Source organism: Phacochoerus africanus, chromosome 11 (genome assembly GCF_016906955.1).
Source record: "Phacochoerus africanus isolate WHEZ1 chromosome 11, ROS_Pafr_v1, whole genome shotgun sequence".
Taxonomy (NCBI): domain Eukaryota; kingdom Metazoa; phylum Chordata; class Mammalia; order Artiodactyla; family Suidae; genus Phacochoerus; species Phacochoerus africanus.
This window is the reverse complement of record NC_062554.1, coordinates 52,116,749-52,142,554: the sequence shown is the minus strand read 5'-3', so window position 1 is coordinate 52,142,554 and position 25,806 is coordinate 52,116,749. Positions and strand designations below refer to the sequence as shown.

At 50.8% G+C, this 25,806-nt stretch overlaps 1 protein-coding gene across 4 annotated transcripts in view; it reads right to left on the bottom strand.

The window, feature by feature from the left end:
- Positions 1 to 25,806, bottom strand: part of PKNOX2 (PBX/knotted 1 homeobox 2) — a 306,559-nt gene that overhangs the window by 2,934 nt on the left and 277,819 nt on the right. For 3 of the 4 annotated variants that reach the window (XM_047751952.1, XM_047751951.1, XM_047751953.1), the window contains 5 exons: positions 18,037 to 18,166; positions 17,465 to 17,562; positions 16,528 to 16,647; positions 1,315 to 1,391; positions 246 to 424 (listed from right to left, as the gene is read on the bottom strand). In XM_047751952.1, coding sequence (XP_047607908.1) covers positions 246 to 424; positions 1,315 to 1,391; positions 16,528 to 16,647; positions 17,465 to 17,562; positions 18,037 to 18,166 — 604 coding nt within the window. The remainder of the gene's footprint in view (positions 1 to 245; positions 425 to 1,314; positions 1,392 to 16,527; positions 16,648 to 17,464; positions 17,563 to 18,036; positions 18,167 to 25,806) is intronic. The other variant, XM_047751954.1, reaches the window with a different exon arrangement.

Sequence of the window (25,806 nt, the reverse complement as noted above, 5' to 3'; positions counted from 1 at the left end):
CGGCTGACTCCCACACATCGCTGGGAGATTGCCTTTGGCTTGCTAAAGTATGTGCAAACCCCCTTCATTCAGGCTTGCGTCCATCCTGTGATGGGATGGGGTGGGGATAACTCCCCTACTGACTGAGCCGACAAGCAGGTGAGGAGATGTTCAGCCCTTGCTCTGTGTCCAGCCTAACCTGCAGGAGCTCCAGGGCCCCCTCCCATCCAGCCCCCGTCCAGAGTGCATTCAGCTCCAGTCCTTACCATCAGGGTTTGTCCCTGGGGCCCCACCCTGCTGCTGCAGCACCCCTGCAGCGATGGAGTTAGGCCAGAATCTTTGGGTGGGCCGGTGCTGCGACTTGATTTTCTTGGCTTTAGGGGCAGGGTCAGGGTTGCTGGCATCAAGCATGGGCTGTAGGATGCGCCTCCGGGCATTGATGAACCTGCTCAGGAATAAGATGGGGACCGTTAGTCACCACCAGGAGGAGGGGGCGAGTGCGTGTGTGTGCACACACCTGTGTGTGCGTGTGTGCACGTGTGTGTACAGAGAGTGCTGAGCTGCTTCCAGACTCTCGGCAGCTGGTCCTTGTATGGAACAGACTGGGGGCTGGTCTAGGGTATGAAAGCACAGCTGTGAAGAGCCCTGGGTACTGAGGAGCTCGTGAAGTCATCAGGGGCTTGGTGACCACAAACCGGTGTGGGATGAATGCATGAGGAGGCTCAGGTATCTCTGCTCTGGACCCGTCAGGATTGAACAGAGGAAGGAAGAGCCCTCTTAATCGAAGGCACTAATATCTGACCTCTCTCCAGAGGGCCAAGGGTCTGCTCCCATCCAGCCAGAACTTGCCCTCTGAGATATCCATGACAGTTCAGCCAGCCAGAGGCAGGGAAGGGGGTTGGGGGTGGGTGTCTCTGTGGGGTCAGAACCGCAAACTCCTCCCCTTCTTTCACACTCTTCGGCTCTGCAGGAGGCTTCAGTTTGAGCCCCGTTCACATGGGGTGGTGAGTAGACCAGATGACCCTGGCGGCCCCTAGGATGCAGGCTTTCCTGTGTGTCTGTAGTGCAGGTGGGGCTGGTTTTTCTATTGGGCAAGAAGCTTCCAGTGGTTCCCAACACAGGTTCCCAGCAGAGGGCGCTGGGAAGCTGCAGATGAAGCTACAGGCACTGGATTCTGGCTTTCTGCTTCTAGCCCAGATGTGAGGGTGGGCCTGGTGTCTGCGCTGAGCCTGAGGCAGGGCTGCACACTCTAGCCTCTTTCCCCTGCTATACATTCCCTGCCCAGCAAGCAGCCCCTGGGGTCTGAGAGCCTCTGGGCATGTGATGCTAACTCACCAGTTATTCACTTGCAGAAGGGTGAGATTTGTCTGGGCCGCAATCTGTCTCTTTTCATCCTCCGTGGGGTAGGGGTGCTGAAACGAGAGGTGGAGGGCTAGTGAGGGGTGGGTGGTTATCTGGTCCCCCTAGAGACCATGCCCACCAGACATGGCCACCATCCTAGACCAGGTAGCCCCAGTGGCTTGAAAGCCATGCCCACCAGACATGGCCACCATCCTGGACCAGGTAGCCCCAGTGGTTTGAAAGCCTAAACAGTGGAAAGTGCACTGTTTGTTCCCCAGAAAGAATAGGCCCAAGGCTTGGAGTGGGGCTGCTCGGAGCCTGTGAAGGGCCACCGGCCCTCTGCCCAGCTCCCTTATGATGAGGGACCAAGTGGTTTCCCAAGAGTCGGTACAGTTCAATAGTGATCACTTCCAAGGTACTTTCACAGCCTCACTTGGCCCTCACAACCACCCCCAGGCAGGCAGCTCAGGCCTCATCTATATTAGGATTTACAATGGGCTTAAAAGCTCATGGGACTCTCAGAAGGTGGTAATGGTGGTGAATGAATCCATTTAATTTGAACTGACATTTACTGATTATCTACTCTGTGTCCAGATTTACACAGGCATCCTAGGAGACAGAAGATAAATATAATGATAACTACGACTTGTATGACACTTTATAGCCTATGAAATGCTCTCATGCACTTAATTTCACTTAATAAAGCATATCACTACAACTCTGCAAGAGGCAGCTTAGATATTGTTATTCCCACTTTACAGATGAAGAAACAATGTCTCTTTCCCCCATATGGTGGTGTCAGCTAGAAACAGTTCTTCTGAGTTTGGTCCAGTCTCCCCACCATCACTTCATGAGATGGAGTCGGTGTCTTTGTGGGGGTGAGTGAAGATGTGGGGCACGTGCACTGATTACCTGTTTGCCTCTCTCTCTTAGATTGTGCTCCATGAGGGCATAGACCAGGTATTATTAATGTATCTCCACTGTCCTCCACGTGTAGATGACACATAAATGACTGCCCAGCGAAAGAAAGTGGAAAAGAGGCAGTAGGTGTTGCGGTGTGGGTAACAAGCATCGGAGAAACTTAGAAGGAGAGAAGTGTTGGCCAGAGTGTTGGGGAGGCTAACAGGTCACATTAAAGATTGGGAAAGTTTGGGTGGCAGTGAGTTAGGGGACCTTCCGGGATCCCACTGGGTGGCAAGCCCCATAATGACTGGGCCTGTGCATCTCTGCGTCTTCTCCAGGCTTTTGCACAACACCTGGCACCCGGAAGGCTTGCAGTCAGTATAGGTGCCCCAACTGTCTGAATGGGTCAGAGCCTTGCCCTGGCAGCCAGAGGATGTGCAGGCATTCTCAGGGTAGAGGCCCGAGGTGTTCGCAGGTCAGAATCCTCCCTTATGATTGAGGTGGTAAGAGACAGTGGTGCTTGGCCTTTCCAAAGTCCCAAAGACTGGGACTCAGACTCTGGCTCTATCATGACTGTGAAATCTTAGGCCCCTCATTTAACACATCACGAAGTCCTCTGATGACTAAACAAAATTATATTGTAAAGTGCTCCAGAAGAGGTGGCTCTTCATAATATTATTGGATGATGTTGGTAAGATGCTTAAAGCTCTCCAAGGAATGAGCTTGAGATCAACAGCCTCAGTAGAACTCTCATTATCGGGGACAAAGAAAGCAACCTCTTCAGTGGCCTCGGCATCCCCTGACGGAAGCAATCAGGATCATGTGCTGTTTTAATCCACACCTCTGACCCTGACCACCACACCAAGGTAGCCAGGACTTGGGATCCATATAATATTAAGATTCTAACAAGAAGGCAAGCATATCAGTGTCACAGGAGCCAATTTCATCCTAACTGGGAAGGAACAGAGGGAGGTAGGGAGGAGAGACTGCAGGCCTCAGGGGCAGAAGAAGAGGGGCTCGGTGTGTTCTGGCACATTCAGGGGAGGGTGGTGGCCAAGCACTACCCCCTCAAGCCCCGTGCTCCACGGACTCGCAATCTCCTTGGGCTTCTCTTCATGATGAGCTGGTCTGAGAACACAGTAAAAAATATGGCCACTTGTTGGCCTTCCCGGGCCCTCCTAAGGCTCTTTGTGCCTTTGTGCCTCATCCCTTTGCACATGCGGTTCCCTCCTCTGGAATGCTCTTTCTCCCACTTTTTCACTGCTTGTGTTTCTGAGCTTCTGCAAAGATCTATCAGAGATCAAGTCCTCTGTGAGGCCTTTCCCCACTCCCAGGGCAAAGCTGGTCACTGGGGCATTTGAATAATTACCTTTAGCCCTCTCTATAGTTATCCATGTCTCCCACTATCCTGGGAGTTGCTCTCAGTCAGGGACCCCGTCTTAGTAGGCCTTGTATCTCCAGTGTCTCAATTAGTAAGAGGCAGAGTAGTATTCTGCATTCGTGAATGAAACAGATGAGTGGAGCAGCACGAGAAGGAGCTGGCTGACTTGTCTCCCGTGAGAGCGAGGCCGGCCTTGCCAAACGTGCCCGTCATCACCCACAGATGTCGGGAAGCTGCTACATCCTTCGGGCCGGCAAGTGAAAGACCTGCCCTTAGGAGCTCACGGCTTAGAGGGAAAGGCTGCAGGCAAAAAGCCAAAAGCACTAGTAAAACATAATGTGTGAGTGCCCATGGGGTGGCGAGGGAGGTCAGGGGAGACTTCCCTAGGGAGGTGGGACATCAGCTGGACTTTGAAGAATGAGTCAAGCCATCTTAGTAGAGGAGGGCCTGGGCCTGCCTGGCAGGAGCCTTGCACTAGGACTTATGTTCAAGCCAGTCAGATGCAAATCTCTCCCACCACTGGATGTCATAAATCCATAGGTTAATGTGCTCCCATTTAATGGAGAGGGATGACGGACAGTGTCCCTGAAATGGGCTGGTCTCTTATGAATAAGGACACAGACCACTATCCTCCTGTGGTGCAAGTCCCACCACCTGCCCCTCCTGGGACCAGCCTCTCAGGAGGCACGTGGTGGGGTGAGTGGCAGCCTTTGGGGACAGGTGCGGTGGCCAGAACGTTCCTGGCACCACATCTGAGTGCTCATGGGAGCAGTCCAGCTTGTACACGGCTCAGACCAGATGATTCCTGAGGACAGAGTCAAAATAGTCCTGGCTGCTGGATGGCTGTTGGTTCGGTCAGCGCTACTTTTAGCACAATTGGAAAGGCTTGGGGCCAAGGGCGGGGAGGGGAATCCAGTGAGACAGTGGAAAGCCATCAAGCCCTGATGCCTGCTCTCTGATCACTATTTGGAGGAACTCCTCTAGAATTGGGAGGGAAGGGCATAGCGAGCAGCCCTCTAGGACAGATACAGAATAGACCAGAACGCGGCAGATCCCTCTCAGGGCCAGTGTGGGGCCTCATTGGACCAGGCAGTGCTGCTTGTGGTTAAGAGCACGGCCTTAGGGGAGGTCAAGTCCTGCACCCACCACTTCACCCGCTGTATGACTTTGGCAATTCATTGTTTTAGGTCTGCCATCCTTCGCTTCCTTGGCCTAACACGGAAATAACAAGATGGTGCCTACTCCTTGGCTTCAGGGACGATTGAATGAGATGACACAGGCAAAGCACATGTGCTGTACCAACTCTGCACGCGTAGCCTCCCAGACACCACGACATTGACACTTCAGTCTCCAGGGAAGGGAAGTGTTTATTCTGAGTAGGTGTTTCATGGTACCACAGCTGTCCTCAGGAAGCTCCTCTGACATCTAACTTCTTTCCCTGACACCCCCCTTTGGCCCCATGACTCAACTTTCATCTGGGTTAAAGTGAAGCTGAAGGCATCTTTCCATCTGAAGAGTGGGTTCCTTGCAGGGTCCCGGGTTTGAAAGCAGCTTAAACCGGCTGGTTCATGGGCCCTGGCCACTTCTTTCATGCAAAGCCCACCCTGAGATGGTCCACCCACCTTCTAGCCCATGCAGCAACAAGCAGGAGGCAGCAGCCTGCAGGTATGAGTTGGAGCTGCCTGTGGAGCAGGGCTCGGAGCTGGCTTTCTTTTCTCACTTTTGCACTGTGACCAGCACTGCACCGGGGTCAGCACAGCCTCCTGACCAATGGTGGTCATGTGGTCTGCTGCAGCCATGGCTGGCTTCTTAGCATGGGGCTACCTGGGGGGTGGGGGCATAGACCAGCCAGAGGAAGGCAACCTGGATGGCGAGAGGCCCTGAAACAGTCACATCTCATCACATCTAAGATGCCCTCAGTGGCAGGGCACACCTGACTTTGGAGATGCTAAAGAGGAAGAAAGGAGTGGTTTAGGATAGAGAGGGGCACAGAAATCACCCCAGGAACCCCTGTCTCCTGCTGTAGCTGCCCTTGCTCTTCCATTCCTCTCTTTTCCATTACCCTCCCCCACTTAAAATTGTGCATACAGAGAAAAGCACAAAGAACTAAAATGCACGGCTTTGTGTATTATCACAGACACCCACATGACCACCACCCATGTCAAAAATATAGAATTCTACTAGTAGCCCAGAGGCCCCTTTTCTGACCCCTTCCAATTACTACCCCCAAAAGTACCCTTCCCAAAGATAACCTGATGTTTATGGTCATTGCTGTTTTGCTCTTCTTTACAGTTTTACTATCTATGTTACATCCTTAACAGTTTTGGTTTAGTGTTGCCTGGTTTGGGGACTTGTTAATAGAATCATAGAGCATGTAGAATTTCGCTCCATAGTATAGTTGTGAGATCCACCTGTGGTTGTTCTGTGTAACAGTCATACTCATTTTCATTGCTGTATAGTTTTCCATGGTATTAATCTACTCTCTTCCTGCTCTTCAGCCTCCTGCAGTTACAAAATAACCTGCTCTCCCTCTGGCTTCTATTTCAATTCACCCTTCACATGGCAGCAAGGCTGGTCCTCTGTAACCTGCCCACAACCCCTTAAGTCCACTGGGACGCCTCTCCAATGAGCTGTGTGCAACCGCCTCCCAGAATTCCACACACTGCAAGGATCATCCGTTGTTTGTCACCGCCATCCAACATGCTGCAAGTTTCTGAGAAAAGGGTAACACCTTTCTTTTCACCCACCCCCCCACTAAATTGGGGCCAAGGAAAACACCTGACCCTTGCCTAGAGTTCAATGTCTTTGTTGAATGATCCTGGGGCCCCAGGAGGTGACTGTATTTGGTGTATGTTTGTGGGTGTGAAGGCAGGTGCATCAGTGACTCAGACTCCCCAGGAACTCTAGCTAGAATCGGGCCACCTACTTATTAACACTGCTGTTTTGGCAACTGGTTGTTTCAAGAGTATTTGTGGGGGCAGGGGGAGCAAAAGGGGGAGCTCAGGCGTCCATCAAGCACACCAGCCACTTTGCCAGAGGGGTCTCCAGGGGCAGCTTTGTGAGAAGCAGGTAAGCATGGGGCCTCCAGAATCAGACAGCCTGGCTTTGAATCCTGGTCTCTCACCAGCTCAAGACCCTGCGCTCCTAGTCGGTTTCCTCTTCTATAAAACGGGAATAATTCCATCTAGCTCAAGGCCATTTAAAAAGGACTGAATGAGTTAATATTTGAAAAGCGCTTAGAACAGTGCCTGGCAGATTTCAGGAGTATTTGTTAAATAGATCAATAACCTGAAATAAACCTGCCGCTTGGCACACATGGCTCCCTCTCTGTAAAAGCTACTAGTTGGTTTCCTGATGTCAAGACACCTAGCAGCCCCTTGTGCCCACGTACAAATGTGCTTCTTTTTTCAAATATTTTACTTCTGGGACCCGGACAGTGCCAGCCCCTGTGAGCACATGATGGGGCCATTTCCTCCTAACCTGGCCTCGGTTCAGGGGAGGGGTGGTGTGGTTGTAAATCTCCCCTGGCTGTTTTTCAGGTGGCATCTTTGAGAGCTGTAGGCTCCTGTGGAGTATCTTGGGGCTCAGCACAAGGCAGGGGTCTCCCCAATCTCCTCTCCTCTTGTCTCAGCTCCCTCCAACCCGTGGCTCACTAGCCTTCTGTCTGCAAGGCCTGATCTTTGACAGAGACCTTTGTTTTGTTTTGTTTTGTTTTGTTTTAGGGCCACACCCTTGGCTTATGGAGGTTCCCAGGCTAGGAGTCCAATTGCAGCTGCAGTTGCCGCCCTACGCCACAGCCACAGCAATGCCAGATCTGAGTCTCGTCTGTGACCTATACCACAGCCCTCGGCAATGCTGGATCCTTAAATCACTGAGCGAGGCCAGGTATAGAACCGGAGTCCTCATGGACACTAGTCAGGTTCATTACCACTGAGCCATGATGGGAACTCTTGGAGACCCGATCTTGCTTCCTGCCCTGGGACTTCCTGCTTCTGGAAGTGGCCCATGGGGCATACACCTGGGCCTGTGGCTGCCTCAAGGCTCACCTCCAACAGGGGGAGTCAGAGGGCAGCTCTGGGGGTCTGTCTCCCTCCATCCCTAAGGAGAAGAGCAGGTGGAAGAAAACACTCTCACGTCATGGGCAGGAACCTTCTGTTTCTCTGGCACAGAAAGATGAATACATCTGAGAACCTAGCTGGCCTGACTTCTGGCTTCCTGGTGGGCCTTGCACCAAAGCTCTTCAGGTCCAGAGCCTGAGCCGCATGGGAGAGGAAACAGCTGTGGCCGTGAAAAGGGGCCATATGGTTCCCCAGGCGAGGAGAGGACTCCATGTTCACGGGAAGGAGGGTCAGTCCCTTAGGTCAGCAAGGATTGCAGGCCAGACAGGACCATTGATGATGAGTCCAGAGACCACCCTCACCCGAGCGGCTCTTCCTTCTCTTCTGCCCAATTCTAGATCCCAACTATCCTTCCAGGCATGGCCCACGTCTCAGCTCCTCCACCTAACCCTGCTCCCAACATCAGAATGCCCTTGAGGTCCCCGAAGGCAGAAGTCTTTACACCAGTGCTTTCAGGATGGCACCTAATGTAAAAGTTAAAGGTGTGCAGAGACAGGGCCGACTTTGGCCCCAGGGTCATTGGGAGGCAGCGGCGGGCAGCCTGATTGGTTTACTCTCATCTTCCATGTGTGCCATCCTGAAAAGGGTTGGGAAGCTGGTTCTGTGGTGCCATATCCCTCGGTGAGGCAGCCCTTTGCTCTGATGGCTGGGAAGCTCAGCAGTTGAACTCAAGTCTGCCTCCCTGTGGTCCAGATAGGGAGCAGGGCCTGACTTCTGAAGATGCCCAAGAGGATGCAGCACTGCCCCGCAGCTCTTGATGGGAGTCACCGCCCCTTCTCAGATGCTGACAGCTTTCTGGCTAACTGAATATTCTCACTGTGGAGAGCGTGTTTGATGTGGATTCTGACTGAATTCTCAAGGCACCTATGAAGTAGGTGTCATTATTCCCATTTTACACATTGGAACACTGAGCCCAGAGGAGTTAAAACTGGTCTAGGTTACACAAGGAGTAAGTGGCAGCGCCAGGACCCGCACCCCCGGTATCTTTAACCACATCCACTCCCTCTCTCTCAGGCACCGAGCTTTTTAACATGGTATTGATCGCCACGAGATAATACTTTCATAAAGTGGAAAGTATTATCTCCACTTTATGAAGAGGAAATTGACATCAGAGAAGTTCATTGAACTGCTCAAGTGAAAAATGGAGCAGGGCTTGATCTCAGGTCTGTCTGCCTTCAAAGCCTTATTCCTAATACTGTACCAGGCTGCTTTAAAGGGATTAATCTTTTCTGCAGACCAAACATCCTCAGCCTTAACCATTCATAATGTGACATGTTTCCTGTTGGAGTCATTTGAGCAGACATTTCCCCATCTTGGCTGCCCTTCTCTGGATACGACTTGTCAAAAGGACCTTTTGAAACCTGATGCTCAGACCTAAGCACACTATGCTGGATGCATCTGACCAGCAAGACGGTCAATCCCCTCTCACCGATATCCATCCTCCACTCTCCAAGCACTTGCATGTGCATTGGTGTGACAGCACTCGATCACATCATGGGTTGATCGCTCATAGTATGTATATGATTTATTCCCCCAGTTAAATCATCAGCCCTTTGAGTGCTGAAATCTCATCTCATACCTAAAGCTTAGGTGTTAGTGGAAAGATGTGTTATTTGGAACTTAGATCGCATTTTCCCTTAGAAACAAGTCTTTTTTTTTTTTTTTTTTTTTTTTTAACAAGTAGTTTTCTGCACCAGCCTCAAAGGCCAATTTAGTGAAAGAAGCCCCCAGGATTCAGGAAGAACAAACAAGGGATCTGCCTCTACTTCCAGGGGACGGAATGAGACCGGATAAACTCCAAGTCTGTTCAGCACAGGCTTTGTCAGCTTCTCCCTTTTCTGCGTCCTGAGGACTCTTCCTGGCCCCTCCTCTCACAAATCCCAGGGTCCTCATATTACCCCACATTCAGCTTCCTGAGTCTGAGACCTCTGGCCTCTAGGACTTCATGGTCAAATCTCCTGCAACTGTGTTGATGATGATGTAGATAAAGCTTTGGTCAAGGGTTTAGAAGAGGCTGAAAACAATTGCTAGGAACCTTTCCTTGGGCAGCCTGTTCTGGCTTACCTCCTCCGAAGGCTGCATTAAAAAAATGTTCTAACCTTCATCTTCTACCACTAACAAGCACTGGCACTTTTCCCATGGAGCTGATCTTAGCTGAGTGTGTATAAAAACCAAGCTTTTGAACTCATTCATACCTAAATGGTGAATGAGTGATGGCCCCATGGCCTCGCCACAGGCAATGTGACAGGGATTGGATAATTTTAAATGGGTCTCTGATGAGTGAGGTTTCAGTTAAGGTGGTAAAGGAAAAAGGAGCAGACAAGATGTTCCGGAACGAGAATGGTTCAGTCTCCTCAAACCATTCTTGTTCAGTCTCCTCAAGCCATTTTCTTGCTTTTCGAGGTGCTTACTTTTCTCCCCAGGTTCCCCAGAAGGGTCAAGATTTCTCTCAGCATTTTCCAAGCAAGAGCAGATGATGGGGCTCCCAGAGTGAGACTGGAGGCATCTGTAGCAGCAGTTGTGTCTGTATCAGGACAAAGCACTTCCACGTCTAACACCCTAGTCTAGCCTCACAACAGTACTGAGCTGGATATTAATTTCCATTTTACAGCAGAGGAAACTGAGCCTTAATGAGGTCATGCAATTCACTGGAATCTCCTGGCTAGGTAGAGGGGGCAGTGACACTCAAATCCAGATCTTGCCTCCTGAGTACTATGCCCTCTCCATAGACGGCACTCTTTCTGTTTGTAAGAGGCACCCCTGCTCTAGTTCAGGCTCTGTAGATGGAGCCTGTGGGTGGGTCTCTGACAGGGACAGATGCATGCCCCCTTTAGAGCTTAATGCAATGTTAGGCACAGGGAAGGTGGCAAGAATGTTTGCTGAGTGACTGAACACAACACCAAAGCAAGGACACAACCAACAGGATTTTACCTCCACATGTGCTCCTGGAGGAGAGCCTGTGGGCAGGGCACACACTGTAGCCAGGTATGCAGCAGCCCTGTTTCTTCCAGCAGAGATGAACCCAGCATGTGAGGCTTAAGCCCTCAAGGATAGCTGGGAGTCTGACAAAGAGCCTCTAATATAAGCAAGGGCTCAGAGTCATGCAGTATACACAAATGCTCATGCAGCTTTACTCAAAGCCAAACAGCTGAAATAACCCAAATGTCTATTAACTGATGAATGGACAGACAAAACGTGGTCTATCCATTCAGTGGGATATTGTTCAGTCACACACAGGAATGAAGCATTGATGTGTATTACGACATGGGTGAACCACGAAAAACTTATGCTAAATGAAAGGCCAGTCACAAAGATCCCCTATCATACTATTCCATTTGTGTGAAATATCCAAAATAGGCAAACCCATTGAGACAGAAAGTAGATAACCAGTTTCTAGGGGCAGTGGGGATGGTGACAGCTAATGGGTACAGCTTTCTTTCTGGGTGATGAAACATTCTGGAGTTAGACAGTGGTGATGACTGCACAACTCTGTAAACATACTGAAAGCATGATGATGCAGGAAGATGCTTGATTGGCACCTGGTGCATGGCACTGGCTGATAGAGGATGGGCTCTTTGGATGGGTGGCAGGGCCTCTGGGGCTCAGTTTCCTCTCTAGGAACCCTCCCCTCACGCCCCCAACCCCCTACCCCCGCAAGGAGAAAATACTCTGCAAAGTTGCTCATGTGCTCAGGTGGCAGCACCAGGGAGGACAGTTGTATTTTTGATAGAAATGAGCAGAATCACCCAGGCAGGACAGGGGGAGGCTGGGATGTGGAGCAGAGGGGATGCCAGCAGAAGCTGGGAGATGGGAGCGGGGAGCAGCACCCCTCCCTCCCACCTCCATGGAGAAGACCCTCTGCCAGGGTTTTTCACCCCTCCTGCATTTGCCATGGAATGACTGCTTCCAGCAGGAGTTTGGCTATTATCAGCCAAAATGCCATAGCAAGAAAATCTCACTGGATTCTTCAGGGATCCAGAAGCAAGGAGCTAATGGATGAAACCATCCTCATCTCACTGCAGCCTAACAGCAAAAGCCCTGGGATTTAGGCTCCATCTCAGGAGCACGCTATCATCTGAATACATTTCTGTAGCTGCTAGTGCCATAGAACTGTAGAAATGACAATAAGCCTTGGACTTGGGACAAAAGGAACCAAAGAATACTAACTTCTGCCAGGGGGAAAGAGGACAACAGGAAAAAATAAGCATTTACAACAGAAGTTCTAATAACCAATCTCTATTAAACAAGTCTGCAGGTTACACAACACTCTTGCTTTCTTCTGTCAACCATTAGAACCGGGGTTCACACTGTCCTGAAGGCATAGGTTGCTTTGTAGAATGTTCATTAACCAATTTATCTGCTTCTCAGGAAGTCAGCAGTGTTTATATTGACTAGTTTATGCTACTTATGCATGTTACTGTCATTATGTAACTTAACTATTCTGTAAACCAGTGAAATATGAATGCAAAAAGAAAGAGTTATTGTTGCTAAGAAAAAAACTTTAAAGCATTTTATTTATTTATTTATTTAGTCTTTTTAGGGCTGCACCAGCAGCATATGGAGGTTCCCAGGCTAGGAGTTGAATTGGAGCTGTAGCTGCTGGCCAGCTATGCGGGATCCAAGCTGTGTCTGTGACCTACACTGCAGCTCACAGCAACTCAGGATCCTTTACCTACTGAGGATGGAACCTGTGTCCTCATGGATGCTATGGATGCTAGTCAGATTTGTTTCCATTGAGCCACAATGGGAACTCCGTGTTGCTAAGAAAATTAAGGGGAGTGCTTTGGGAAGACCCCAGACTCAAATTGGCTTAAAAGTGAGAATGCATGAGACAAATGGAGAGGCTGGGATACAGAATAAAAATCTGAAAGATCCTACAGCCAGATTACTTCCCCAATGCCAAAGTTCTTATTTCATTTTAAAGATGAAATTTATGGATGTTAAGTTATAAGGAGGGGTTTGTGAAAGTAAAATGACTAACTTTAATCAGAAAATGACCTTGGCCCTCTATCAAAACAGTAGCAAATAAATATATTATGCATGACTTTTTTTTTTTTTTTTTTTTTTTTGCTTTTTAGGGCCACACCTGCAGCATATGGGAGTTCCCAGGCTAGGGGTCAAATTAGAGCTGCAGCTGCTGGCCTACACCATAACCAAAGCAATGCCAGATCTGAGCTGGCAATGCCAGCTCCACAACCCACTGAGTGAGGCCAGGGATCGAACCTGTGTCCTCATAGATACTAGTTGGGTTTGTTACTGCTAAGCCACAATGGGAACTCCTACCTATGACTTTTAAATCAAAATAAAATGTATCTTTTTAATGGCTGTTCCTTTCTTCAATCAACTTTCCAATTAACCAATCAACAAATTAGTTGCCCCCACTGTGCTGGATACAAAAACATTTACTGATACTGAGATCCGCCCTTTTTCATACCTTTTCTATCCTTCTTTCTTAAAACTGAACAGCAACTTTATGTCTAATACAATATTATCAGAGTCGTATTCCCCAAGAACTACAGACTCAGAGTTGTCCTTCAAAGCAACAATGAAAACTAGGGTGACTCAGAACGATCAAATGTTTGGGAAAAGCTTCAAGCCATACTTCCTCTTGCAAGTTCGCAATGCCCCTTAGTACACTAAGGATAAAGAAATAAGCTAAACTTTGTATAACCCAGACTTCCCAAAACTTATTTCATCATGGTACCCTTTCTTGGGAGCAACACCTATAACAGCCAATAAAGATACACACTTTAGGAAGCAATGCTTTAGGGCTCTTGGGGAGGTTTTAAGTGTGATCCCTATTCTTGAACAATTTACACTTGAGTCAGAGTTACAGAACATGTAGATTTGACACACACACATATATATACACACAGAAGAGGTTAGTATTAGTCAAAATATTCTTAGGGTCAAATGATGGTAAATTCAGGAGGTGTTACAGATCAGGACAACAGGTCAGCCATCCACCTCTAAACAACTTTGGCAAATGTTGGGCCTTAGCCTCACAAACTTGCTCTTGGCTGTAGAAAGTTCAAAGGCAACTCACATTTCTTAAGTGCGATCATGTATTGGGCATGGCTCTTGACATGTTATCTTATTTCATCTTCGCAACCATGGGAAGTGGGTACTATTTCCTTTTTCAAAGAAAAGAGTGATGGCCCAGCTAGTGGGACAGCCTCAATGTATACCCCTATCTGGCTTCAAGGTCTGTTTTCTGTCCACTGTGCCCTGTCGCCAAGGGGGTCCCTAGAGCCTGGCCTTCTCCACATCCTCTTCCTCCTCGTCATCCCAGAGCTCCAAGTTCTGACTTTAAAGACTCAAAGCTCACTCCCTTGTCCTCTCTCCATGGTGCTGTGAGGGAGGGCTTGCCACTCTTAAGGGTTTTATCAACAGTATCAATGCTGAGCGCTCTGAGCTGGAGGGTGCGGGCAGGAGGCCTCACTCACACTGTCCAGAGGTCCCCAGCATCGTTCCAGGCCCCTGCTGTAGTTCTAACCGGGTGCCTCTCTCCCATCTGCTTTGTGCTCAGCTGCTGTCTTCTCTTCCTCCCTTTCTCTGCCTTCCCAAGTGCACAGGAAGTGGGGTGGAGGGCAAAGTCCTGAGCTATAGAGGGGCTCAGTGGGAAGGTGGGGAGAGGCAGGGTGGGAACTAAGGTCCAAAGTTCGAGGGCAGGCACAGCAGGAGGGTTGGAGAGTGTGACCTTCCACCTCAGGCTGAAGACTTAACTCAGGAGGGCATGGGAGGCAGCTGAGGTGACAGGTCTCAGTGAGGGGCACAGGCCCAGCCCCTGGGTTCCCCTCCCTTCTACACTTGCTTTTTCTTCCCTAAGAAGTGAGGTTGTAGGTGAGTTCACATCTGTCTTCAAAAATGCATAGAGGTGGGAGTGGGGCGTGGGGAACTCACATTTATTTAGGCCCAGTGTGCCAGGCTCTTGGCACTTATTTCATTGCTTTGTCATAATCTCCACAAGAGGTGAGTGTGGCCAGATCACAGAGTAAGAGGGAAAGCCTAAATGTGAAGCCAGTTGGCTGTCTCAAAAGGCCGAGAGATTTCTACCACACCTGCAGCCCTACAGTTACACATTATCACGGCCTAACGCGTGGGGCCCCCTCTAGGTCCACGGCTGGGGTAGCGGGGAGCCTGGGTGCCCCCACTTGGACTGTGACAGGTCAGTGCTCAGAGCCAGAACCCCCTTAGAGAGGCCCCCTTCCTGGGGCTGGGCTGGGAGCTTAGCACTGACTCCGGGCTCTCAGGGCCCCAGGTCCACCTGAGCCTCTGGCTCTCTGACAACATGGAAGGGAGAACAGGCCAGAGCCCTGGGCATCCCCACCTTAAGCTCCAGATCCGAGGTCAGGGTTAGAGACCAAGGCTGGGTCTGGCTGCCAGGCTTCATCCCTGGGCTTTAGAGTCGGTGTTCCTCAACCGAACCCTCAGCCTTCCTGCTGCTTCCTGCACCTTGTCTGTTTGTTCCCAAGGTGGTGCTTCCTCAGCGAAGTTCTGGGGTGGCCCCAAGTCCTCAAGTCCCCAGAGATGATGGGTGGGGGTGGACAGCAGTGGGGGATGCAGAGCTTCAGCCCCCAACTAGCACCACAGAGCAATTCCAGCCCTTTGCCAGGTGGGCAGACCCCCTGTTTCCTGGGCAGAGATCATAGGATTCCCCAAATCCAAGGACTGCCTAGTGTGGGCTCCATGTTTTGGGGACACTCCCATTTCAAATAAAGGGCTGATGACTGACTGATTGATTAATCAGTTCCCACGATCCACTGAATTTCTCTTCTCTCTGAAGAAAGAGTTCCCTGAACTCCTGGACCATCCCTACACTGTGCAGGCCAATGTGTCTACAGCCCCAAGCTTGGTATTTGTCTTCTGACTGTGCATCTCTGACAGACCAAGAGTTTGCAGACCACTGGGAGCCCGCTTGCACTTGTTCAATCTACCTTCCCACCCCAGACACACCCACACACCCACACACATACTTGGCCGCTCAGCCCACACAGCGTCACTGGCTTTCTTTATTGCTCCAGCCCTTGAATGGTGCTAGGAAGTTACAGTTTTGAAGTCATTTCTGATAGTCAACCCAAGGCCTGTCTGTTGAAACTAACACGGCACACAAACACAACTACCATCACGTAGGCGAAAATAGCAGGTGCCGTATAAACATGACAATTAAACCCAAGGCTGTGTTGTTATTTTATGAAAGCAACTGCTCTGGGTCTCTGAGCTGAGCTGGTTACGTGAGGCTGGAATTTCAGCCTGGTCCACTCCTCCAGGGTGGCTGGGCTCGACTACAGCTCCCCAGTCTGTGCCTCCTTTGGCTGCTCAGATCAGAGGAAAAGGGCCACACATTCTCTGCTTCTCGCAATGCTGAGGACTTGGGAAATATGAGTCCTAGTGGAGAAACCACTTTCTTCCCCAGGAGAGGGCAGGGGTGGGCATGGCTGCCTGTGGGGAGGAGGGTTCTGGGCCAGTAACCGCAGCACCGACCCCTTGGGAACCTCATCCTGTTCGTGAAAAAACAATGTACGCTTGCCCCGTATTTAACTCTGTTCAGAATGTGTCTGTCCCCAGTCCCTCACCAATGTCACACTTTTCTGAAGCAGTGGCAGCAAGCCCTAGGGTCTCCCAGCTTTAGGTCCCACTTAAACCTCCCTCTGACCTGGCCTCTGGAAGATGGTATCCCTCCCAGAGGGCCTCTCTTGGAGGCCATGCCCTCTGCAGATCTGGGGGTGACAACAGAGTCTGGTGCCCAAGGGGTTACTTGTACCCCACGCTGCAACTCCACACCCCCAACACACACACACTCACCATGAGATGCTGGAAGAGCCAAGAACGCATTATATTGGTGGCATGCTTGGGCAAGACTCCTCGTTTGTTCTTGGACTTCTTATCCTCATTGTCCAGGAGGGAGGTGAGGTCAAGGTTAACCTTCAGGGCACGTGGAGAAAAAATCAGCATCAGCAGCCTTGCTGGCCAGCAGCTAGGGACCTGTTGCCATAGTAACGGCAGGCTCTCACTGCCAATCCCCTTTCCCAGCTCATTCTGAGGGCCCTGGGGAGGTCACCTTTCCAGTTGCCTGGCACCAGCCCCTCAGAGAATGGGAGAAGAGATGAAGGTGGTGAAGAGGGGGAGGAAAGAAGAGGGGAAAGGGGGGTGAGGGAGAACAGAGGAAACAGGGTCATGGAGAGGGCATAGTAGAGAGAGATTTGCTATAAACCATCCAATAGTTAGTAGTATTTTTGGGGTGCTTTATGGTTTGCAGAGTTTTCCTATCCATCACCATGGCCAGCCCTCACAACAGCCCTGTAGGCTGGTGAGGAGTATGCAATTGGTGTTCACCCCTCTTCTATGGATAGGAACGCTGAATCTCAGAGGGGTGAGGTGCCTTATCCAAGATGGCAGAGGTAATGTCAGATCTCAGGCCTCTAACTTCAGGTCTTCTTACTCCCTCCTCTCCCCGCCCTATGTACACTCTATCCCCCTGAGCTAGAGTGGATCGGAGTATGGACCAGGACCAGGAAGGGCGGGGTTCCTCCATGTAACCCCGAGAGGCAGCAAAATCCCCGGAGTTAACAAAACTTTCCCATCTTCTTATCTGTAAAGTGGGAGTAATGATACCTCTTAGAGGAGTGATGAGGATGTAGGGAGTTCCTTTAAAGAGCCTAACAGAGAGTAAAACATCACGGTTGCCCTCCCCCAGACCCAGGCACCTGTGCACACGCCTATACTGTACACACACACTCACCTGTGTGTTCTGGATCTGGATGGCTCCCTGGGGGATTGCCTGGGTAACCACCTGACCCTGGGAGGTTACCATGGTAACCGGCTGGTATAAGGCTCCACCTGAGGAGACAACCAGTTTTGGGGTCCCCTGCCATAGGGGTGGGTAGGAGTGAGGGCAAGCGGGGTTCCTGATTCACTTGGCATTCAGGTGTAAACACCCTCTACTCTGAAGGCATTCAGCCCCTGTGGGGGAGGGGGGAGGGAGGATGGGTCTAGAGAGTAGAGTCTCCCTGTGTGTTTGGGGGAAGGGCTGACAGCCTTACTTGGTTGGTCTTTGAGGGGGTTCATGAGACTTTGACCCAAATTTGCTCCAAATTTGTCCCAAGCCATCATAATCAGGTCTTGGAGCTAATCATCTATAAGCTTACAGAACACTTCAGTAGAGAAACTCAGGTGGGAACCCCTCCCTTGGCAGGGGGCACCCCATCCCATTTCCTAGGACATCTTGTTCAGTGCCCTGCCCCCCACCCCTGGAATTCCCTCAGGCCACCCATTCTCCTCCCAGGGGTGTTCCCCACAATCCCCTGCACAGACCTGACACCACTTGTGAGTTGACGGTTGTCATGGCGATGTTGCCCTGCTGGAGCGCTGAGGCTGGGACCACAATCCCCTGGGGGTTATTGGAGACTCCAGACATGGAATTGGGGGAATTCTGCAGGAGGTCCTGGCAGTAAGGGAGGTGCGTGGTTTGTGACAATGTCACTAAGAGCTTAGATGTCACTGCCCCAAATCCCTCCTCTCCCCTCCCCCTTCCTGCCTTCCCTCCTCCCTCTTCCTACTCCTCCCAGACCCAGATCCAAAAGGTGTTTCCCATGGCACCCTGGCAAGTGCAAATAAGAAGGGTGCATATTAAAAACAACCAACCAACAATAGTCATCCATTCAGCTACTCCATTCCCCTGCAAACCTGAGACATAAATTATCCTACAAACCAGTGGTCCTCACCTTGGCTTCACTTTGGAAGTTCCAATGATGATGCCCAGAGATTCTAATTTAATTGGTCAAGGGTGTAGCTGGGGCTTTGGGGGGTGGGGGAGGGGGATAGCTCCCCAGGTGATTCCAGTGTGAGGCCAGGGCTGAAAACCAGGCTTTAGCTGCTTGGCACCCAGTCATGCTTCACACTCAATTGTCTCCAGATGCCTCCCTGCCCCCAGGGCCTCACTTCCCTGTACTTATGTCACAGCATTTATTACACCGAGCTTCACACACAAAGCAGCTTCAAATGTTTTGTCTCTGTGTCCTTAGCACCTAGCTCAGTGCCTGGGAAGTCAAAATATTTGATACAAAATAATAAAAAATGGCCGCCTGGCCTCTTCATAACCTGTCTTCTAGGGAATCTCATATGAGGCTCCCCTCGGCCAGCCTTGGGCACATTTCACCCCTTCTTTCCTCTTCCTCAGGCTCCCAGTAGAGCCCTCCCCAGTCTCACTTGGCCCCGCACTGTCACCTGCCAGCCTGTTTCCTGTGGACAATCCAAAGCCACTAAGAAGACCATTTTTCTGGCACCCTCATCATTGCCATTTAAGAGCTGGGCAGTGGGTGACTGGACTTGAGGCGGAGGGGCTCAGGCACACACAGGGGGCAGGAGGCTCACATGGGCCTCCAGGAAGGGCAGCGAGGCCTCCGTGCAGCTGGGGAGGGTCTGTGAGGAAGCACCTGGGTGTGCGAGGTCGGGGTCTCTGATAGAATGAAGAGTAGTAGAGGGACCCTCAAGGGGTCCCACCGGGTGGCTTAGCGCCTCCGACCACGGCTCCTCCTGTGAAAACAGGGCTTGCACCAGGTAATCTGCCCAATGGCCGGACGTGCAGGGCTGGTCTTCGAAGGCCCAAAGTCTGGAATCACAGGTACGAGCCATGAGGGCTTAGACAGGAAAAAGGTCAAGAAAATAGTGGGGAAAGAGGGCCCCTGGCTTCCTTGCTTTGGTTTTAGAGCTGGGAGTAGCCTGGACCTTCAGGCTGCGTGAAGGTTAGAGTGTGGAGTGAAGGGAAGCAGACCAAGGAGAAGAATCAGAGGCCCAGGGCACAGCCGGGCACTGCCCCTCCCAGACCCTGGCATCCAGGAAGTCAACACTCCCTCAATACAGCTGCTTAACGCCCCCACCCCTACAGCTGCATATCCTCAGAGCTGCCTTTTTTACTCTCCTGGACTGCCCAGGGCTGGAGGAGCATGGGCTATAAATAAGCAACTAAGCAGCACCGGGGCTGGAGTCTGGCTCCCCCGCCTCCAGGGCCCGGGCTTCTGGGGTGGGGGTGGGGGTGGGGGTGGCAGGGAGGAGGCCTTGCTTCTATGCTTGGCTTGGCTTGGCTTGCTTCTGCTGTGACCTTGGGGAAGGGAGAGGGCAGCTTCTGGCCCGCCTTTTCCTTTCTGGACCCTGTGAGGGCCTTGCCACCAGTGAGGTTTATTCTTTGAAGAGAACTCTTGGCCTTGCAGCACAGACAGCTCAAGTACAAAGCTGAGTCTGACCTGCAGAAGCCTAGAAATTGGGAGGGCCCTTACAAGCTGAGTATTCCAACTCCCTCAGGTGCAAATAAAGGAACTGAAGCTCAGAAATCCAAGCGACTTGCCCAAGGGCCCCCAGCTGGGTAGCAGCAATGGGACTAGAATGCAGCCTTCCTTCATCCACAAATACTGGTTCCTGGCCTTGTGCCAAGAACGGGCCTACAGTGTGCTCCTGGAGTCACAGGGGTTCAAAAAGTAGTTATTGAAGGCAAGGTGAGCAGGTCAAGACAACCAGAACCCAGAAGCAGCATGGACACCAGAGGAAAGATGGGGGATTTGGGAATCAGCAGCTTGTGGTCCTCCGGTGGCCTCAGTCTTCTCATTTATAAGGGGTCTCTGGTCCAGTGCTGACACCAGGAGCCCTCAACCCCTGACTTTCCAGCCGTGAGTCAGCTCCAAGGTTGAGCTCCCCTCGTCCCAACCTCCTAGCCAACCATTCTCACAGAGTAAACCAGTACTGAGATTAGGTGAAGCTGAGGCAAGCTTGGAGGGTAAATTTAATGGCAGGGTGAGAGTGAGGAATTGACTCTATGCCACGCACCCTAAAACTAATGACTATGACTTTTCAATAATCTCTTGTTTGGAACCAGTGCTTAGCATTGGGGAAGGATATCTGGGAATTCCAAACACAAAAACTGGTCCCAGGCTTTCTTACTCCCGAAAAAAAAAAAAAAAAATATATATATATGTGTGTGTGTGTGTATATACATATATATCCATAAGGTTAGGGAAACACAAGCAAAGAGGGTAAAATAAGTACAAGATGGTAAAATAAATACAAGATGTATGCCTGGGGATTCAACCAGCACATTTTTATCAGCCAGAGGCAATAGGGTGAGCTATCACCTGGATATGTCATGGGCTTATTCAAACTCTGGCTCTTTCCCGGCATTGCGGCTTGGCTACTACTATTTGTAAACATGAGCTGTTTCACAAACCTGTCTGAGCACTGTGATGTTTTTAAAGACACAGTTTCTCAGAGCCATTGACATAGCATCAGTAATCTGTGTTTTTTATTACTTAATTTTATTTTTTATCTTTTTAGGGCTGTACTCGCAGCATATGGAGGTTCCCAGGCTAGGGGTCAAATCGGAGCTGCAGCCGCTAGCCTACACCAAAGCCATAGCAACTGGGGATCTGAGCTGTGTCTGTGACCTACACCACAGCTCACAGCAATGTGGGATCCTTAACCCACTGAGCGAGGCCAGGGATGGAACTTGTGTCCTCGTGGATACTAGTTAGATTCATCTCCACTGAGCCATGATGGGAACTCCTAATCTGTGTTTTTTAAAAACCTCCCTCAGAGAGTCCCAAAGATCAGGTGGGGGTCTGAAAAATATTTATTTGTTCTAAACACTAACTATTAGAGTGTATTCATTCACATGCTATTTCAGTTTAATCTCACCGCTACCTATGGGGCCAGCAAAAGAGAGATTCTATTTTCCTGAGAAGGAATTGAGGCCCAGAGAACAGAAGTGACCTCCTTGAGCTGCATAGCTTGGCCTTGAAACCAGGTCTTCCAGCTCAGAGTGCAGCACTGATGCTTTCAGAGAGAGAGAGATGAGTTTTGGAGTCAGACAGCCAGTCTTTGAGATAAGCACAGTGCCTGGCACATTTAGGCACCCAATAAATCATTTCCCACTTCCTTTGGTTAAAGTCACTCCATGAAGGAATGGCACAGCCAGGGTTTAAGGCCTGTCCTGGAAGTCATAGAACAGAGTGGGTTCCTCATTTAGCAACAACAGAGTTCCATTTGGGGCACACATCTAGCTGTGGTGGTCTGTCCTTGCCACATGCCCCTTGTTCCTGGACCAAGACCAACCCCCAGAAGTTGAAACTGCAATCTTCATCCCAGACTAGCCCCATGACTTGACATTGGAGCTATTTCTGGGCACGCCTTAGTCTCCAGCCATCTAGAGGCTTTGTCTCTATGGAGACAGTGGCGCTGGGTCTCTGGGGAGAGTTGACAGGTCTTTTCTGAGGAAGGGGCTGCTATGGCAGCAGTGGGAGCCCCCTGGGGAGAAAATGTTGGCTAAGCATGAAGCTAAGCATGCTTCTCAACAGCCTCCTCCTGGGGCTCATCAGACACCAAACCAGGTGGATGCAACTCTGTCTAGACCCAGACAGAGCTGTTTCCTGCCAGGTTCCTTGGCCCATAAAGAGACGAGAAGCTCATTTGGTAGTTTCAGTGACATTTTCAACTCCCTGCTAGAGTTGTCCAGGAACTAGGGGCTGAAGGCTAGTTATCCAGCCCAGGAATGCTTTGCCTTGTTCTACCAGGAACATGGCAGTGGTGTCCCCAAGCCTCTGGAAACTGCCAGAAGCCTGGGAATCATAGGACTTCCTTGGCTTCTCTGGTGGAGCCTTTCCTTCAGGTTGGGGGGCATGTGGTCTCTTACTTTCTAGTAGTAAGATTTACATTCTAGTAGGAAATAGGCCAAAAAGCTGAAACCTTGATGGAGTTTCCCAGGAATGATGTCTCTTAGGGCATGGACCAGGTGGCCAAGAAGTCAGATGGAAACCCACCGGTTGGTCTCCCTGGAAGCCATCCCACTCCTGCTCCTTGTGAGCTGTTTCCCAGAGACACAGAAAGGCAGAGAGTGCCCTCCCCCCTCCCCCGCCCCAGGAGGAGGCAGGACGAGGTAGGGGAGCAGCTTTAGGATGGCTGAGAACTTGCCTCTCCTGGATGTCAACCGTGGATCAGCTGCCAGGCCATTAGTCATTCTTTCTGAACCACGGAGGTCACTGGGTACATTTTAAAAAGAGGTGACTTGTTCAAAAGGAAGCCCTTACTATAAAAAAGTGAAAGGTTCTGTGATTACTTTTGGAGGTAAAGGGCAGGTGGCAGTGGGGAGCACAAATGAACTGCCAGTGACTGTGAACTCTGATCCTGTGGTCTGACATCAGTCCAGGAGGAGCTGTGTCAGCCCCGCCAGGCATCTTTCTTCACTGTTAACAGGGAAAGGGCTTATGTGGCTGGGAAGACTGAATTTCCACTAAAGGAAGAAATTCCTGGAATAAACCGTGACAGGAGGAAGAAACGAAGGAGTGAAGGAAGGGGCTGATTAGAAAAGATTTAAGTTAATTTTGAAATGGCTAGAATTTTTATCATACTAGGATGCCTGTGGAAACAGGCGAGTGAACTGGATGACCTTGCAAAAGGCCCTTCCTGTTGGGCATTTTAGGAAAACCAACACCATTCCCTAAGATTTATTGTGTGTATTTGGGGATGACGAGGGTGTTGGGGGCAGCCGGGAACAGAAGGGCCCAGCTGTCTGCCATCCACCCCCAGGCCACTAGGGGTCTCTGCTGATCCACCAGCCCAGATCGTGTGCCCCAAAGCCTCCCAAGCCTCCTAGGAGGATGGGTTTGTCACTAACTTCCTGGGGCTGAGGGGTAGCAAGCTGGTTCTGAGCACCTGGCTTCTGCTGGAGAGCCTGTCTTGACCCACCCTGGGCATGCCCTTGGCCCATCCTCTTGACTCTTTCAACTCTTCCTGTCGGCCTGGTGTACCTGGCACCTAGCACACGGGTTCTTTCCTGTGCATGTGTCTTCCCTCCCTCCCTGCTTGGCTGCAGGGTTTCTGAGAGAAAGAGGGGTCTTTCTTTGAACTCCCCCAACCTGCCTAGCACAGTGTTGGGCCTGACCGGGCTTTGGCCTGGAAAGGGGTGAGTGTGTGCCTTAGTAGGGTCAGGAGGTTACTGTTGTCCCCAGATACCCCGTTCTTGGCAGCCTCCCTCTAGCTCTGGCAGAACCAGTGTCCTGTCTTGGACTGGGAAAAGCCGGGTTCCCAAACCCGGGAAGCCAATCACATGTAAACAAGCCACCTAATCCTGTTCTTGTCCCACTCTGCTGGGAGCTTTCGTCTCAACGGAAAGGCACTTCTGGCCTGTGGAGACAAGTAGCAGCTGCTGCTCTTAAGGAACATTCTTCTCAGAAGGAGGAGGCCGCTCAGGTTTCCTAGCCTGGAAGAGCCACCGTCTCGTTGTCCTGCCCCCTGAATTGGAGGGCAGGGGGCTAGGCACTGAAAAGGGACTGCCTCAATGCCTAGGGCAGGAGGAAGGCAACATAGCTCCCGGAATTCAACTTCCTATCACTTGGTCTGGGGGTGTCCCCTTTCCATCTCAGGGGTGACCTTTCTGGGTATGTCACTCCCCCTTCCTGTGCCCACCTTAAAACTCACTGGTCAAACCCTCAGCCTCCTGGGCCACAGGGCAGAACTTCCAGGGTCTGGGAGCAGATGATCGCCCCCACCCCTTGGCCTCCTGCTAATCTTGAAAATGTAAACTCCTTGCAGGTCCATAGGCAAGTCCCCCTTCCCCACATTGGGGTGCACTGGCTAGTCCCCTTCCTCTTTTTGGAGAGGAACACACCTGGGGAGTTGTATCTGCTTGGCCAGGCCCTGAATCTCGGAGCTGTGCTTCCTTTGTACCTCTCCCCTCCCTGCTTTCAATCTATTGATTGAAATCCAAATTTTTGCTTCCTAGTGATTGGTTTCTTCCTCTCTAGTCTCAAAATCCCTACTCTACAAGCCAGGTGGTGTCACGTCTCCCCACCCAGGCCCAGGATCCCTGGTTCTCCTTTTTCTATGTCATAGAAACATTAAAAAGGAGCCAGTAAATGAAAGTAGACTCTGGAGGAACCTCTCCCTAACTCTGCCACTTAGTAGGTGTGTGACCTTGAGCCAGCGCCTTAGCTTCTCTGAACTTCCATTTCCTGGGATGTACAATGGAGAAACTAGAGTGTACCTTGCAGGCTTGTTGTGAGGAATAAGCAAGATGATCTAGGTAAAGCACCTGCTACATACAGTGTTTGAGACCAGGATGCTCAATAAACACAGACATTCTTCCCTTTCTCTGCTCGTTCTTCTTTGAGCATTTTGAGAGGTGGCAACTCAGTTAATTTGTCTCCAAGTCTTACCCCATTGCCTACGTTCCCCACTACCTTTAAAGTCTTTGGCAATTGGCTGTGATTATCAGCATAACCCCCCCATATCTGGCTGCAAGATACTCCATCAGTACATTTGCAGGTTAAAGACTGTGTCCTTGGAACCCAGTGGGCACAGTAGGTGCGCAAGTAGAAGCACCAAGCATGAGGGGGTGTTGTTTCACACTCTACCACGCCTCCTTCTCTCCAGCGATTATGAAAGGCTGTCTCTGTTCCTTACCTGCTCCAGTTCTCTCTGCACTGGGAACACTCACACCGAGAGGTCTACTAATTGCCCCCCCCACTCCTCCAGACCTCCCTGAAATGCTCCTCCCCATCCCCCACCCTGGGAAGTCTTCCCAAGGAATCTCCCAGTGAAGCTGCAGCTTCTCTAATCATAATAGGCTTTGAAAATCCTCCTGCTGGCCTATCTGATCCCTACTGAGGTTTGCTCATCCTGTTTCTGGGCAGGAACAGACCTCAGCCATGAGGATGTGCAGGATGAGACCAAGACCTGGGCTTTCCCCTGAGGTTTGGGGGTGGGAGGAGACAGATGCTGAGTGGTGACCAGGCAACCTAGGCCACACACACGATTGGCTCAGTCCAAACCCCTTCCCTCAGCTGCCTTCCTGCCCCTCCTCAGTGCCCCCTGCCCCTGAGCCCTCTGTGCTCACATAACTAATCCAGATCCTCAGGTATGACTCAAGCTCCCTTCCGTTGAGACAGGGCACTCATCCTGGACACTTCATCATGTTCTCCCAGGACCTGGCACAGTGCATACAGTAAGCGTCCTCCAAATGCTTAGCAACTGAAGGAGAGCCTTGGCACAGCCTGATCTGCCCTGAAACAGGACCAAGGTTTCGTCTCCACAGAGAAGGAC